This window comes from Anolis sagrei, chromosome 2, assembly GCF_037176765.1.
Source record: "Anolis sagrei isolate rAnoSag1 chromosome 2, rAnoSag1.mat, whole genome shotgun sequence".
In the NCBI taxonomy this organism is placed as follows: domain Eukaryota; kingdom Metazoa; phylum Chordata; class Lepidosauria; order Squamata; family Dactyloidae; genus Anolis; species Anolis sagrei.
Genome location: NC_090022.1, coordinates 137,861,179 through 137,878,630, shown reverse-complemented (window position 1 = coordinate 137,878,630; position 17,452 = coordinate 137,861,179). Strand labels below are relative to the sequence as shown.

The 17,452-nt window shown below is 43.2% G+C and overlaps 3 protein-coding genes across 4 annotated transcripts in view; 1 reads left to right on the top strand and 2 right to left on the bottom strand.

Moving 5' to 3' along the window:
- Positions 1-410: 410 nt before the first annotated feature.
- Positions 411-9,217, bottom strand: CCDC65 (coiled-coil domain containing 65). The gene is made up of 9 exons (XM_060764125.2): positions 9,082-9,217; positions 8,361-8,500; positions 6,888-7,055; positions 6,268-6,437; positions 6,037-6,175; positions 4,207-4,404; positions 2,709-2,927; positions 2,034-2,186; positions 411-933 (listed from the first exon to the last, which is right to left on the bottom strand). Exons 2-9 carry the CDS (start codon positions 8,490-8,492, stop codon positions 619-621), a joined length of 1,494 nt encoding a protein of 497 aa, XP_060620108.2. The 5' UTR covers positions 8,493-8,500; positions 9,082-9,217; the 3' UTR covers positions 411-618.
- Positions 9,218-14,142: 4,925 nt separating this feature from the next.
- On the bottom strand, positions 14,143-16,395 carry METTL18 (methyltransferase 18, RPL3 N3(tau)-histidine). Of its 2 annotated transcripts, none has more exons than XM_060764127.2 (2): positions 16,129-16,395; positions 14,143-15,152 (listed from the first exon to the last, which is right to left on the bottom strand). In XM_060764127.2, the coding sequence occupies exon 2, from the start codon at positions 15,133-15,135 to the stop codon at positions 14,197-14,199; it is 939 nt and encodes a 312-aa protein (XP_060620110.1). In that variant the 5' UTR covers positions 15,136-15,152; positions 16,129-16,395; the 3' UTR covers positions 14,143-14,196. The 2 variants fall into 2 exon arrangements, with proteins under 2 accessions (XP_060620110.1, XP_060620109.1); XM_060764126.2 differs by having other exon boundaries at positions 16,145-16,395.
- An 18-nt stretch (positions 16,396-16,413) lies between these two features.
- FIRRM (FIGNL1 interacting regulator of recombination and mitosis) overlaps positions 16,414-17,452 on the top strand; it is a 35,303-nt gene continuing 34,264 nt past the window's right edge. The window contains exon 1 of the mRNA XM_067463888.1: positions 16,414-16,569. Within this exon, the coding sequence (XP_067319989.1) occupies positions 16,468-16,569 (102 nt within the window). The 5' untranslated portion in view covers positions 16,414-16,467. The remainder of the gene's footprint in view (positions 16,570-17,452) is intronic.

Genomic DNA, 17,452 nt, shown 5'->3' with positions numbered 1-17,452 from the left:
TATATACTTGAGCAATTGAGTATATATGGTGTTTGTGGTACAGATACGTCCTTGGAATAGGGGCCATAGTGTACACAGCAATTGATACAACACACATCTTCTTAGGATACTGCCAAGACAGTTACTTTGCAATTCACTGTAACCTTTGTCCTCTGGGCCTGCCTTTACTTTGAGTCTGAACTTGTATACCTTTCCGCTTTGAACTCTCAAAGGAAATATTAAATAGAAATATACATAAAAAGGTGGAAAGGAAAGTGGCTGTGAAAACATCATAATCACAAACATATCTAAACCAAGCTTTCTTCTATTTTTGTGCCACAGCATCCATCCCATAAAGTACTGATGACATGTTATTGAAATTGAAGTGGGGGTTACTCAGCTTGTGGACACACCACAGTCCAAGTACCCAGTATATGGAGTTTGGGGTTTGCTTACAAAAGGGAGAAAAGACATAGACTTCAGCTCAGTTTTAACTCTTTAATGGCAGCTTGCCGTGGGAACATCCTTCCTCTGAAGGTCCCAGTACAGACCTCTAGCTGAGAGAGCCTGGCTCTTCTTTATGCCCAAAGGTCGGCCAATGAAGCAGAGAGGGACACTCTGGAATCACCATGCGCTTGCTCAGAGGATACGCTTGACTTCATGTGCTGCCTCGACGACATTATAGATAGGCCGCTTGACCCGGTCTTCTCTGACAGACATAGGTTGTTTAGGAGATGGCATAACAGCTGACTGGTTAACAATCATCAAAGGATTGATCTGGCTTAGAACTTCATCGTTAACGGAGATGCCATCCAGGTACTGCTTGAGCAGTTGCCTCAGTTTAAGATTGTCCTGGAGCAGTGCTTCCTTGGTCCGCTCCAGTGACAGCTGCTCCAGCCTCACCTTGTTGTATCTTTGCCAGAAGCGCTCCAGCCCCACATAGTCTTGCATCATCTGTAAAAGAGAGAACGTGCAGATGCAAGGCCAAGTTGCCCTGGTGCTGTAGTGGACGGGCATGGCTTTGCCCACAAAGGGATGCCTGATAGTGATATTATGTGAAAGAGACAGTTCCTGAGCAGTCTTCATATCAAGAGATACTTCTTGTGACAACCTCTGGGCTTTTTTTTACAAAGGTGTCAAATAGCAGGATGGAAGCCAAGTGTCACAAACAGCACCAATTTGAAGGGTTATGTTTGGACAGAAGGAGTAAGCAGAAAGGATTCTGGGAAAGACCGAACAATAAAAAAGCAAACAGCACAGGGCTAACTACATATGATGTCAATTACTTCATTTGCGAGAAGTAATTGACATCATATGCAAGAAAAACCAACCAGTCCATACTTTAGGAAATAAAGCCTGACTGCTCACTGGGGGGAAGGATATTAGAGGCAAAGATGAAGTACTTTGGCCACATCATGAGGAGACAGGAAAGCCTGAAGAAGACAATGATGCTGGGGAAAATGGAAGGAAAAAGGAAGAGCGGCTGACCAAGGGCAAGATGGATGGATGTTATCCTTGAAGTGACTGGCTTGACTTTGAAAGAGCTGGAGGTGTTGACAGCCAACAGGGATCTCTGGAGTGGGATGGTCCATGCAGTTACGAAGAGTCGGAAGCGACTGAACGAATCAACAACAAAAACTTCACTTCAGGTTCTTTGCCCTTTACCATTAACAGAAGATACATGGGCATAACCTACATGAGGCTGGGGTCTTAAGTAGATTATGGTTGTTATGTGTTGAGGGGAAAGTTATTTTTCCTTCCCTATTAGATCTCAGTGAAAACTCCTCTCATCAGCTGCTGCTAGTCTCAGGAAAGAAGCTTACAATGGCGTCTGTATAATTTTGCTTCAAGCCAAGATCTCAACAGGCATAGCAGCCTACCCAGGAGAGAACACTATTCAATGCCAACCTGACAAAGCCCTGGGGATATGGAATAATATTCATGTTCCAAAAGAGATTAATCAAACAATGAGCCAACAGAACATTATTCTCCTCTTTGTCAGAAAAGCAGCCAGATGCATGCACCCCATCCATTTGCAAATCCAGGCTACTCACCTCTGCCAGTGGTTCAACAGGCTTCTCCATGATGATCTTATCTGCAGTCCTCTGCTCATCCCAGGTAAGAGAGCTTGCATAAAACGGCAGCACCTTCTCCTCCTCAGACTCCAACCGGCGACACATTTCAGCCAGGCGCAGAATCAGTTCTCCCTGTTGGGACAGGAAGCAACCACTGGATAGGATAGATTTACTTCTAGGTCTGGCACTGGTTTTGTTTGCCAAGATGGAAGGTATACTGTGTGCATCCAGTATGGTCCTAAATTGGAAACTGTGAAGGCAACGCTTAGGAATGGTCCTAAATGGAAAGTGTCAACACTTACCAGGAACTATAATTTTCCAGCAATCTTTAGGCCCTTCTACTTTTTACATGTCTTTCTCTAATACTCAAGGCTACTTCCTCTACCTTCCAGGAAGAGAAGGCTCAGGAGGATTATGTGGGGCCAGAGAGAAGGTGGAAATTACACCTGAAAGACGGTCTCCACTAATACTCGCATGTCTGCAGCCAACTAACTATTTTTAGACACTAAAGCTGTGTCAACACAATTTCAATCCCTTTTCCTTATAATTCTAGGAGTTTCCTCAGCTCCAGATATCACAGAAAACTAGGCTTACATGCCTTTCAATCACATTTGTATGTCTATATATCTGGAGGTGTCCCCCAGTCAGTTTTACCTTCTCTACCACATGTTCCAGTGTTTTGAGAGTCCCAGTGCTCTCCCTGGTAAGCTTTGCCAGATTGTTGCGGGCTTTGGCTCTGGCCCGGTTCATCAGGGACTTGAGCTTCTGAAGCTGTTTCAGCACCAACTCCTTCTCGTCACGAACACGCCGATTTTGCTCCTCGCTTTCCCGTGCATGAAGGGCAATCTTGTTCCTCAGAGTGATTATGAGGTCCTGGCAACAACAGGCAATGCTGATAACTGAGATGATATTTCCAGATTGGAGGACATTCTCCATAGAGAATGTCTTAAATCTTTTCCACTCCCAACCCCTTTCTACTCAAGAAATTTTTACATGAACCCAGGTGTACAAATATATTTAAAAGATATAAAAACCAAACTTTTACTGATAATAAATCAGCAGTGTAGATCCAGCCATAGAAGGGGCCTAAAAGGGGGAGAGGCATCACCACCCATTTTTGTCATTATTATATCAACTTTGATCTACTCCTACCCAGAACTGCCCCTCACTGTTAAGTTGTCCCCAACTCTTTTTGCCTCAAGGGAATATGGCCTTGCGTCCTACCTGGGATCTACCTGCTACCCATGCAAGACCTCTAATACAGTAGGTGAAGTGCAATACTAAGTACACAAGCAACTACCCCTTGCCTGAAGTTCCACACATTCCCTAAACTGGTGCCTTAAAAAGTGAATTTCCTGTCTTGGAAGCTTTCATATGCAGCAATTCATCTTTTCAAAAGGTTCCAGAGCACTCCAGCACAATTTAAACTTTATTCAAGCCAGAGGGGATGTTCTCCAGCTCTTGTTCTTGTCCTTGTTTATTCATTTTCTGACATTCTTTGCCATTCATAAACCCCCTCCCTAAGGTTTGCAGAAACCGAAAGCTGACATCTGGAGCTCCTGCAACTGCCTACTCTACACCAGTTTGTTTGTTTGTTTGTTTGTTTCTAGACCACCCTCTCTCCCTGAAGGGACTCAGGGCAGTTTACACACACACACACAAAAGGAAACATTCAATGACTCAGGTGAATCAAAATAATATACACAATATCTTCAGGTAGGAGGTTTATCTGCAGCCACACCAGTTCCTGTAATCAATAGCAGGGCTTTTCACAATGTTGCCATGGTAATAGGCATGGATATGCCCCCATGTTTGCAACAAACTGATGAGAAATGAATGGCACTGTGGTTTAAACTGAAGTCCCACTCGCTGATGGATGTCATTGTATGTAGACCAAAGAAAGTATGGCTGAAGAAAGACCACAGATTAGCTATTCAGGTAGTGAATTGTAGAAGATATATATGATAGAGATGTGGCTCAGCTAAGGCCCTGGAAGAATCCGTTCATGCTATGATTATGGAGGAACATAGTTGTGTTGCAGAGGTGACCCAGCTGTGCCACAGACGCTCGGAAGAAACCACGCCTAGAGTTTCAGCAGCCCCTTGCACCCAAGAATTATCTAAGATGGATACAACTGAAAGAAGCTGCCCACCTGCATCTTCTGCAGCTTCCTCATCTGCATCTCAATTTCCTTGGTGCTCCTCTCATCCCTGAGTCTGAGAGCTTCGAAGGCAATTTTGCGGTCCTCTGTGGCCTCTGTATAGTTACGCAAGGCTTGCTGGAAGCGTTTCCACAGATTTTCCACTTTACCCTCTAATTGCACACGAAGGTAATGCTTCTCCTCCAAGTTCTGGGGAAAAACAAAAAGACATCAGTTCCACATGGGTGCCCCCCCCCCATCCCCATTTACTCTACAATCATCTGATTAAGTAGCTCCTTTTAGTGTAGGTAAGCCTAGTGCTCCTAGTTAAGCAACACTTTCATTCAAACACACAATAAGACAACAAAAACAAATCCTGGGTATTCCACAGATATATAAACCTCATTTGCCTAGTTTCCAACAGACCTCACAATCTCTGAGGATGCATGCCATAGATGTGGACAAAATGTCAGGAGAGAATGCTTCTGGAACATGGCCAGACAACCCAGAAAACTCACAGCAATCTAGTGATTTCAGCCACGAAAGCCTTCGACAACACAATTGGCTTTTGTTTTTAGCACGAAGTACAAGCAATCTTGTAGCCTGGAAATAAGTTCAAATACACTCTTGGTATCCTAGCTGCCAAGATCTCTCGAACAGCTGAATTAACGTTTTGAGGAACATAAGGCCTCATTCCACTAGAGAAAAAATCCACTTAAAATCTGGTTTCTGCCTCCTGCAGAATTCTGGGATTTGTAGTTTAGCGAGGAGCCTTTTAAAAGAGGCAACTGGCCTCTAGTGTGATGATAGTCTATAGTCACCACTGCCATATGATTCTCTCACTCATCTTCCCAGTACAATGGACAATGCAACATCATCAATTTTGGTATGCTTTTGGAGTATCTCCAGGCACATTCACACTCTACTTAAGCTCAGGTGGATCTCTGTAACCTATCAGTGCTCAAAGGAAATGGGATTATCTAGTGAGCTCTTCACCTTGCTTCCCACGGCATTAAACACCAAGAGAAGAAACAGGAAAGAGCTGTACCAGATGACCAGTCTAAATGGACTAGCTGAGACTTATGCCATGTTAGGTGGCTAAGAGGATATTAGCCATACATCTCAGTAGTGTTAGGCATATCATGCACATAGAACATTTATTTTTCCTGAGAAAAATCTCAGTTTGAGCAAACCTCTGGTGGGTATCTTTACATAGCTCCCTAGTTGCACTTTGTCTGGTTTAATTAGTTACATAAACATGTATATGCTGACATATTCATCTGTGTCATACATTAACCGCTACTTGAAAAGACTGGAATAAAAAAAGGAAGAACATCAATAATTATACTGGTCAAAACATATTTTGGTGCCTCAGATGTTAGCCCTGTTTCTGGGTATAGTTGACCTGGTGATGTAGTCTATCTAATACAGTTTTCTGAGTCAGCAGCCCACATAATCCAAGAATAGGCCTAAAAATCAAGACACCAAGAAATTATTTTGGTTGGACTGTGTTGTCTAATAATGAGATGCCAATGTACATATGAAAGAATGATCGTCTGCTACAGTTTATTGGCTATATTGTTTCTAAGGACCCTTGTACACTGTCCTTATATCCCAGGATCTGATCCCAGGTTATCTGCTTTGAACTGAATGAATCTCCGCTGCCAGATAATCTAGGATAAGCATATAATCTGGGATCAGATACTGGGATATAAGGACAGTGTTGAAGGGGCCTAAGGCATACATACAAACGCCTTGATAATTTCTGTTCCAAAACATGACCATTCCCTCACCCGTCCAGTTCACTAGGCACAGTGTTGCATCCTGTATCTCAACTCCCACCTTGTTCTTCACATCATCTCTCGTACTCTGGAAATCTAGCCTGGCCTCATATTCACTGTCAGCAAAATTTTGTTCCATAGCCAGCAGCACATCCTGAATGTAGCGGGTCTCCTGATCGTGATGCCCTATGATCATCTTCCTGAAAGAAAGAATCTCATGAATCCACCCCACAGGCCAGCCAATGCAATTTTCACAGTAACTGAATTGTCATGTTTCCATCCTCTCTTCTACCTCTCTGTGTCAAACTCCTTCTGCAGGGCTCGTAACTCAGTCTGGTAATCCTCTTCTAAGTATCCCAGGCGGCATCGCTGCAACTGTAGTAGCTGGTCAATGTTGCGCAGGTGGCTGCGTAGGGCATGCGCATATTGAGCTTCCGCTTCAGCAAGGTCCTTAGCAAGGGACTGAAAAGATATAGTTGGATGACTTGACTAGCCCTGGAAAACCACCTGTAAGCTGAAATGTTTCAAAATGTTCGCTTTTGTGTTGCTTACTCTGTCTTTTCCTGTTAACTATGTAACAAAAGTTAACAAAAATTATACAGAAATAGTTCATATTTGTGTGCCTTTATGGCTGCCTGAATCATGATTTTACTGCAATATGGAATCTGCAATTTCTCTTCACCACAGCTTTTTACTGAGATCATAATTACACAAGATTTTTCAGAGAAGCTTCTCTAGACATTCTATATATTCACTAAGCTCATTACGGTATCCTTTTACTTCGTCTTTGCATTTACCTCTTGAGGGTAACCAAAATAGTTTAAATAAATACATATTGCAAAAATCCACAATAAGTGTGTGTGTGTGGGGGGGGGGGGGGGAATCATGTTTCCTTCCAGTGTTGTGGCTCACCCTAATGACATTGTCTTTGCAGTCCACCACACGTTCAAAGGTCTGGCTGAGAATCTCAATGTCTTTGCGTAGCTCTCTGGCCTTGACTTCGCGGAGGACCGTGCGCCACTGCAGGTTGATCTTGTGCATGTTCACGGTGCTATTATGCTCCTCCTTGGCCAGTTTGTCCTGCATGGCAGACCACAACATTGAACTAAACACACTGCAGACATCACAAGGTAATGCATCAACTCAAGTACAAGAGCAGTGGCGATAGCTAATGTAAACATGGCCAAGCTGCAAACAACAAGTTTACAACATCAATAAGTTACCATTCATCACAGCCATTTATGGAAACACAGTTATTGCTCTATCCCTGAAATCTCTAAGGTGAAAATTCTATCAGCCCGACATCTGAAAGTAAAGTGGCAATCAGTTCAGTTGCATGTTGACTTGTGGAGACCCTGTGGATTTTACAGGGTTTTCATAGGCAAATACTCAAGAGGTGGTTTTGCCAATTTTCCGATATATTGCCTCCAGCACCTGGTATTCATTGGTGGTCTAACATCCAAGTACTAACCAAAATACTAACCAAAATACTCACCCTACTTAGCTTCTAAAATCAGATGGGATTTGGTAGCGTTAGGCTACATAAAATTTAATGTTATATTTGAACTGGAATCCTTTGGGACAATGAGTTAGACAATTATGGGGCACATTCCACTCCCCACTGCAACATATAATGTAAAACAGGAGCATGAAAGTGATGGTTCTCTAGAAGGGTTGCCTACAATTCTCATGACTCCCTCATCATGGCCAATAGTAAAGGATTGTGGGAACTATATTCCAAAACACCTGGAAGGTGCAGCAGCATCCCTGTTCTATGGCCTGTTGCCATTCTTTAATCTAAGGAAATTGTTGCCACTGGAAGCCTTTGAATTACTCCACTGTATTTGACAGAATATTTCCTGGCATTTGTTTTGGATTAATGATTACAGAAGTGAAACATTTCAGACAGGGTTTTTTTTTTCCAAAACCTAAGGGTGCTTCCATATGATGCTTTTATACTGCAATTACTCTGGCTCATTCAGAGTTTTGGTGGGGTGGAAAACGTCCAGACAACGGCAGGTTCCATTTGCAATCCTCCTATTTCTTCTATCTTGTCTTGCAATCAATTAAAGAGAGCATTAAGGAGGACATGAAATGGTTGCACAACGCCATTCAACTTGGAAGCACTCTATGACTCTCCTTATTTGCTTACTTTCTCAAACAATTCCCATGAAAAAGAAAGACACTTCTGCTATATTGGTTTTTAATTGTTAGTAAGCATACATATCTATGTATAATCTTCCCATATTTAAAAGAACTCTAAAGACCTGCAGTACAATGCTTATTGCTAAGACTCCTTTCTCTACAGAGCTGCAGGTTCCACGGATTTCATCTCCTGCTTCTGTTTTGCCCTGCGCTCCTTAAGTTCAGCCAAACAAATGGTACCTTTAGGAACTGAGCCAGCATGTCCTCTTTCTTCTTAATCATTTCCTCCTCGGCCAGTTGCCTCTGTTGCATCATAAGCAAACGTTCTTCTTCGGTCAGCGGCGCTCGCCTGCGTCCCTTCTTCTTTGGCATTGTTGCAACTAGGAAAGCGGAGACAGCTATGATAATGAGGAGGAACCTTTTACACCAAATATATTAAATATGTATTTGGTCTAAAGCAGTCTCTGCAGAGTTCTACTCCCAACACATCTAGAGGCTTGAAAGTTGAGAAAACTGGTCTAGAACACTGCTTCTAAAACTGTGGGTCCCAACCCCAAATGGGGCCCCCTTAGTTCAATGTTGAGGTCCTGAAAAATTTGGCAACAGTAAGTTTTTGAACGTTAGTTACCTGATAGATATTTTAGACATTTGCATGAATCTGTTGTGCAGTGTTTACAGTGGACTCTGCAGAAGACACTTCAGCTGTACTTCATAAAAGGGGAAATCAACCTGTTCAGCAAGCCTTGCAAACACTGATTTGCTATCAGTAAATGTTTGATTTTATATGTATTTTATATAACTATATACTCAGGGTTACATTTTGAAAATGGGCCAAATATGAGCCTCCAAGGTACAAAAAGATTTCTGTGAGTAAGGTTAGACAAAGAAATATTGATTAGCGCTAATCTGGGACTTTAGCCTGGACATCTCATGTCCTTCTTTTCAATTCCCTCACTTTTACCTTTTGCTAAAGTTCTTAGACCTTATTTCTCCCTGAAACCGGGGTCGGCTGACACACTCGCCTTGCTGGTTCTTCTCCCGCAACAGCAGTATAGGCCCAAAACCATGCAAGGCCACTTCTGAAGACACACACTGCTCAAGAGCACCAGCTGGAAGAGAAGGAACAAAGGACGGATGAACTTATCAAATGGTCAACATTAACTGACACATATCACGGGGGTCTGGTTGGTTAGATCTTTATGTTTTCCTCTCCCCTTAATGTGATGCCCCAAATCTGTTCATGTTTAAAACAAAGCAGAGACTAGAAATTAACAAAGGAGGGTTTCCTTACGCCTGTGCTTTCATGCCAGCTACTCATTTTAATGTTTATTTTTACCTGGAATGCAGCTGCTCAAGGCACAGAGCCTTTATTTATTTATTTTTAAAGAAGTGGGGTGTTTTCTTTTTTCTTAGGCTCCTTCCACACAGCTGTATAAATCCACATTGAAATGGATTATATGGCAGTGTGGACTCAGTTCAAAGCAGATATTGAGTATTATCTGCCTTGATATTCTGGGTTATATGGCTATGTGGAAGGGCCCAAAGTTTCTATTAAGAATTCTTCATGGAGTCTTTCCCCCATCGAACTCATATTCTTCATGCCACTCGCTTGCCTGATTCCACTGAAACACTAATTCTCAAATTCTTTGCCATGGCTGAATTGTAAGTACAGTAGTTTCTTGCTTATCCAACCTTTGCTCATCCAACGTTCTGTATTATCCAATGCAGTCTACCTCCCACCCGGATCCACAGCTGTTTCAATACATTGCAATGTTTTAGTGCTAAATTTGTAATTACTACATAAAATTACCGTATATTAGGTAAAACAATTTTGCATCCAAATTTAATGAAATTCTGACCCCATAGAGACAGGGCACGTCTAGACTACAGAATGAATGTACAGTAGAGTCTCGCTTATCCAACATAATTGGGCCGGCAGAATGTTGCATAAGCCAAAATATTGGATAATAAGGCGGGATTAAGGAAATGCATATTAAATGTCAACTTACGTTATAATTTTACAAATTAAGCACCAAAACATCATATTTTACAATAAATCAACAGAAAAAGCAGTTCAATACATGTCAATGTTATGTATTATTTGCTTCATTTGTATACCGCTCTTCTCAGCCCTCAGGCGACTCAGACCGGTTATGTAGGAATTACTATATTTATGAACTTAGCACCGAAACATTGCAATGTATTGAAACAGCTATTAATCCGGCCAGGAGGCAGGCTGCGTTGGATAATACAGAACGTTGGATGAGCGAAGGTTGGATAAGCAAGATTCTACTGTAGTTTGACCCCACTTTATCTGCCAGGGCTCAGTGCTATGGAGTTGTAGTTTTACAAAGCCTTTAGCCTTCTCTGCCAAGGACAGCTGATGCCTCACCAAAGGAAAAACCTCAAGATCCCACAGCAATGAGCCATGGCATTTTACAATGGTATCAAACTGAATTAATTCTACAATGTAGATGCACGCACCCTTCCCCTCTCCCTTCTTCCTTTGTCCTTCCCTGGTGGGGACAATGGGGTGCAAACGACTTCTGAGCTCAGGTTTGCACCAAGGAAGGCAAGCAGAGGCTAAAGGGAGAAAGTGGGAGGCCTGGAGGGACGAACTGGGGCAACAAGGGATGAACTGGAGCAGTTGGAAGCTAAGAGGGAGGCATAGACAGGGAGATTACCTGCCCAGAAAGAGAGAGGAGGGCGCACCGTGATCGCCCCCCCCTTCCCCGCCCCCCACCAGAGCCCTACCTGCCTCTTCCCTGCTCTTTGCTGCAGGAGAGTCTGCCCGGTCGCCTAGCAACAGCCTCTTCCTGGCCGGACCACTGAGGAGTGCGGGCGCCCTCTTGCGGCCTTCCCTAGAACTTTCGGCTGGATCTTCCCTGCCAGGTCATGCAGTGTGTAGGCCAGGCATGGGCAAACTATGGCCCTCCAGAGGTTTTGGACTTCAACTCCCACAATTCCTAACAGCCTACCTGTTGGAGCGTGTAAAAATCAGTTGGTGAGTGTGTTAATTAAAAAATGCAAAGCAAGGAACTGATTGGGTGGGCTACGCCCTGAATTCTAGCTGACTCTGGGACTTTTGGCAACAGTCACATGTTTAGGTTTTCTGTTCAGGGAACTTGCCAAGACAGTATACTTTTCCGCTTCTGAACTGCTGGAAGAAGACTTTTCACATGGACACCTAAGGACCATTTGACTTCACAACCTCTGAGGGTGCTTGCCATAGATGCAGGCGAAACGTCAGGAGAGAATGCCTCTAGAACATGGCCATATAGCCCGAAAAAACCTACAACAACCCATTTGAATCTCTCTCAAAGGATATTGTGTGAGTCAATGCAACTGTTCACATGACTGTATGTATGTTGCGCTGCATAACAAAGAGTAAATAACTTATTATTTACTGAACATTTGCATGGCACATCTTTTCTCTAGCAGTGTGGATTGGTAAAGACATGAACTACACATGATTTTCATTTCGCCACAGTACCAGCTGTTAGGAATTGTGGGAGTTGAAGTCCAAAACACCTGGAGCGCTGGAATTTATCAATGCCTGGAGTAGACTCATATTATGCAGTTTCACTACAGTGAATGTCATTATATGGGTCTACATTAGCTATACAACGGAGCCCCCGGTGGCGCAGTGGGTTAAACCCTTGTGTCGGCAGGACTGAAGACCGACAGGTTGCAGGTTCAAATCCGGGGAGAGGCAGATGAGCTCCCTCTATCAGCTCCAGCTCCTCGTGCGGGGAAATGAGAGAAGCCTCCCACAAGGATGATAAAAACATCAAAATCATCCGGGCATCCTCTGGGAAACGTCCTTGCAGACGGCCAGTTCTCTCACACCAGAAGCGACTTCTGACACGACCAAAAAAAAAAAAAAAAAAAAAGCTGTACAATGTAATTCCAAATTATATTATAGATCCAGCCAAAAAGACAAAAAGGGATAGTGTAGGATTAGAAGCAAAAGCTTGAAGAATTCTCCCAAAAAAGCAGAGCATCCAAAAATACAAACAGGATACTTAACTGAGAAGTCAGCTCAGAGCAAGAGGAAACGTGAAGTATTGTGTGGCTGCAAAGAATGTTTGAGCTTAGCAGGCAAAGATCCAAAGTTCAATCTTTAAAGTCACCAAAAAGGTTTATTTACAACCAAGAGCTACATTCCTTGATAAGAAAAAATTGGGTCTAAGCTTCTCTCTAACTGCATAATTTCGAAGTTCCAAAACAAGAGTAAAAACCTCCAAACACTACATCTCTTCAAACACAGAGAGGTATGAGTGCAAAGATGAAAAAAGCAGAAGTCTTAGGCCCCTTCCACACAGCAGAATAAAATCCCACATTTTCTGCTTTAAACTGGGATATATGGCAGTGTGGATTCAGATAACCCAGTTCAAAGCAAATATTATGGGATTTTCTGCCTTGATATTCTTGGCTATATGGCTATGTGGAAGAGCCCTTAAAGGCATGCAACACAAAGAGTATCCATTCTACACCACCAACCAGGATGGGAGCAGGAGAGGGAGAACAAATAGATACATTCCAACCAAAGAGAAGGGATTCCCTCAGCCTATTCTACAGCTAACTGTTCCTCATTGAGGGCTGCAGACTTGAGTAGTGTGAGGTTCACTTCCAACATAAATAACCACGGCTTCATAACTGGGATGATAACCACTCTATTCCTCCACCCTCCCCTTTTCTTTAAGAACCATAAGTGGTCAGGAGATTGCAACTACCACCAGCAAGGCCCCATCTATACTGCCATATAATGCAGTTTGGAGCTGCATTCTATGGTCAGTGTAAACTCATATAATGCCATTCAGCACAAACCAAATCATGAGTTTACGCTCCAGCTACAGCACTCAAGGACCATGGCTTCTCAGTTCTCTGTGTCTATGCCAGTTTTAGTTTGGCTTTAAGCCCATCTTTAAATCTTGTTTCCTATCCACCAACATTCAGTTTTCCATTCTTGAGTTGAGAGTAGAGTAACTCCTTTGAGAAATGGTGATCAGGCATTTGGACAGCGTGAGCAGTCCAGCAGAGTTGATGGTGGAGGATCATCACTTCATAGAATCACAGAATCAAGAAGCCGTGCTGGTGCTCTTTGTTTCTTCCAGAATGCTGACAATTGTCCAGCTATCTCTTTCAAGAGATTTTCAGGATTTTTTTTGGAGGCAACGCTGATGGAATCATTCCAGAAGTTGAATGTGACATCTGTAGACGGTCCAAGTTTCGCAGGCTCAGATGGTGTCATACTCCTGGCTCGATGCAGACTTTTGTATAGAACTGGGTTTCTTTTTCTTGGAAGACACATGTGGATTTTGATGTAATAAAATAACATATAATGAAAAACAACACATACAACAAAATAATTAAACTATCATTACAACATAGAAAAACAAATTTATTTATTTAGGGTATTTCTATCCTGTATTTCTCCGCAATGCATAACCAAGGCGGCTTGTAAACAGAATACAAACACTAAAATTATTCAATCAGAAGAACAAAATAGATAAAACCATGATAAACCAATCAATAAAATCCTACATTTCTGTTAAAACCAAGTAACACAAGAGTGCAAAACACAAAACTTTAAGCTTTTCAGCCAATTGTTATCATTGCTCACTTGTCTTGCTTCCTCTAACTCTACAGTAAAACTGTCTAATTTCTGCTTTAGAATTTCTAGATGAGATGCTCATTAGCCAGAAGAAATAGCCCAAAAGGTGCGCAAAACACACAAGTAATAATTGAAGTAAACAAGCACATAATGTTTGTAGGATTGAGCTCTAAAGGTTGTCTACATTAAGACTGTAATATGTCCAGAGCTGTGACATAACCCCCACCAAATAAATCAAAACATATATTCAGAACTCCCTCCAAATGTAGGCTTTTTGAGAATGCGTGAGTTTTTGGATAAGTGCTCTTAAAATACCAAAGAAGAAAGAGTAATAGGAACGACAGTACAAAAAAGGAACCAGGAATGAAAAGTACAATTAGGAATGAAGAAGAAATGGACCCTTGGTTTCCAAATGAAAACATGGAGTGTCTTTATTAATGTACAAAGCCAAAAAGCAGGTCACAAGGAATTCTTGAAGACCAGTTCAATAATGAAACGCTTTAACCCTTTGTCAAAAACTTTAAGAACTCGGGACTTGAAAACATTTTTCTCTTCAATGAATTTTGTAAAAAGGAGAGTCCCACCTCCGCACCCAAAGTAGTGTGCTTTGCCAGCCAAATAAACACAGCCGTTGATGCCCAATAAATCTGCAAGTGTGTCATGCAAAGCCTCATAGTAATCGGGGTTGTAAACAGTCTCTGAGGTCAGGATCAGATCATATTTTGAGAAAGGCTTCTTGCTATTTAAAAGAAGCTTGCTGAACGCTGACCATTCCCCAGAAAATAATCTGCACTTAGAGAGTAAGTCTAAGTCAAAGTCTTTTTCCCCAGAGTGTTTCACAGGAAGTTCACCATTTCCTTCAGGAGCATCACTCTCATGAGCACAGTTAACCAAAATATTAGGCAGGGTTATTTCTTCAATCACTGAGCTGTTGTAGTCCTGAAAGTGGACTTCTCCGGCATTTCTTTTTAATGCAGCGATGCCCAAAAGACCAGCCCCACAGCCAAGATCCAGAACAGATTTGTTCCCAAACTGAATTTCAGCTTCAGACAAATAATTCAGGAGATCAAAGGTGCACTCCCAGATCTTCAGGCCTCCCTCATAGACACCTGGGATGAGGTCAGAATGGGAAGAAATGGGATCTGGGACTGCTGTTTCCACCACTAAAATCTGCACTGTTGGCAAGCTCTCCACAATTTTATCTTCTAACACTTGGTTGACATCTGAAGGAATAGCGTGCTCCTTGGCAGACGCAGGGTCGGCAGGCGTCTTCGGCAAAGCCTCCTCCTTGTTTTCACTCAGAGCGGGGCAGTCTGCTGCGTTTTCAGTCTTTTCAGATAATAGGTTTTCCTCTGAAGAAGCCTCGTTGCTTATGGAGAAGTTGAACTGGAATTCCATTTTATTCAGATGCAGACCTGGAAAATCAACACATGACCAAAGTATGAGCATAAAGATAGGACGCTAAAGGAAGTACTAAATGTGTTGTCAAAGGCTTTCATGGACGGAATCACTCGGTTGTTATGAGTTTTCCGGGCTGTATGGCGATGTACCGGAAGCATTCTCTCTTGACGTTTCACCCACATCTATGGCAACCATCCTCAGAGTTGTGGGGTCTGTTGGAAACTAGGCAAGTGAGGTTTATATATTATCTGTGGAATGCCCAAGGTGGGAAAAAGAACTCTTGTCTCTTTTGTGGCAGGCATTCTCATATGGCTCCTTTATTTACCCACATCTATGGCAGGCATCCTTTATTTACCAACCTGGACACAGCATATTATTTGAGAACACAGAAATGCTGGAGGCATTCTAAACAACCACCATGTCAGACTACACAGAGAATCCATTGAAATCCACAAGCATGTGGACAATTTCAACAGAAAGGCGGAAACCATGAAAATGAACAAAATCTGGCTACCAGTATTTAAAAAACTCTAAAATCAGGACAGTAAATAAAGAGCAACACTCTGAAAACAGGCGTATCCTAGACAGGAAACAATCAGGGCCAGCTAACACCTCCCAACAAAGGATTAAACCAGGCAGGAAGCAGCCAGGCTTTGAAGCTGCAAGACCATTCAATGCTAATGAAGGTGGCCAATTGAAACATTCACACTTGCCTCGAGCAGACGAGTTCTTTCTCCCACCCTGGACATCATTCCACAGATATATAAACCCCACTTGTCCAGTTTCCAACTGAGGATGCCTGCCATGGATGTGGGCAGGAGAGAGTGCTTCTGGAACATGGCCAGACAGCCTGGAAAACTCAGAGCAACCCAGTGATTCCAGCCACGAAAGCCTTCTAAGATACATTAAAATACATTTTTTTCCAAATCAAAAAACTTCCGGAAATAAAGTGTATTTAATATTTAACTTGTAATAAAAGTCTCAACCCACTTTTTTGACAAGATACCTCATTCCTGAAGTACAACCAGAATCCGATTTATTTTTCTCCTTCCCCGCAGTTCCACTTCCAAATCCACCCTTCTCGCTCCCGGAGAAATCTCCACCAAGTGAGGCCACTCGCGCAAGACAAAAACAAACAAAACGCCAAGCGGGTTTGGAGGGCCCTTCCTCGCACTGCTTTTCCGGTCACGCCGATTCGGACGCCGCCGCAGTGCCTGACGGGATGCTGCGCGCGGAGGGCGCGAGGGCGTGGCCTCCTCGCGCTGCTCCTCCTCGTGACCCTTGTGGCGGCAGATTCGGAAGGCGGCTCAGTCGCGGCGGAGGAGGAGGATGTCTCAGTCCGAGGAGGCGCTGTCGCTGCTGGCCGAGGTGCAGGCCTGGCGCCCCGAGGAGTGCCTCCGCCACCTCCCCGCCGCCCTGCCGCGCCTCCTCATATCCTTCGCGGGCCGGGCGAGTGAGGGGAAGAAGGCCCTCGCGTGGGGAATGAGGGTGGACAGGGGAAGGAAATGAAGACAGGGGATTGGCTGAGGCCCAGTGTCAGGTGACCGGGAAAGAGCGGGAAGGGAGTGGATTGGCTGCTGCAAGGGGACATGTCTCTAAGGCAAGCATGGGCAAACTTCAGCCCTCCTGGTGTTTTGGACTCTTAACTTCCACTATTCCAGAACACCTGGAGGGTCGACATTTGTCTAAGGTAACGTTTTAAAGAGAGGGCCAGGTCACAGTCCCTCAAACTGTTGGAGGGCCGGATTATAATTTGAAAAAACATGAATGAATTCCTGTGCACATTGCACATACCATATTTGTAGTGCAAAGAAACGCTTTAAAACAATACAATAATTAAAATGAAGACTAATTATAACAAATATAAACTTATTTGTATTTCAATGTGAAGTGTGGGCCTGCTTTTGGCTGATGAGATAGGGTTGTTGTGTGCTTTTAGGTAATTTCAGACTTAGGTTGACCCTGATTGAGGGCCAGGTAAATGACCTTGGAGGGCTGAATTTGGCCATCAGCCCTTAGTTTGAGGACCCCTGGTCTAAGGGAAGGGAAGGGAGAATGAAAAAGAAGGGAAAGAAAGAGCCACAAAGAAAATCAATATTTGGGCAACATCAGGTATCTCAGGCATGGGCAAGCTTTGGCCTGCCAGGTGTTTTGGACTTCAGCTCCCACAATTCCTAACACCTGGCGGGCCAAAGCTTGCCCATGCCTGATATATAAGTGTATATGTATATATATAATAAGACTGGTTTTAGAGCCCTTTTTAGTCCTTCACACCAACTCAAATGAGAGATATGGTGATGCCTAGTTGTATATT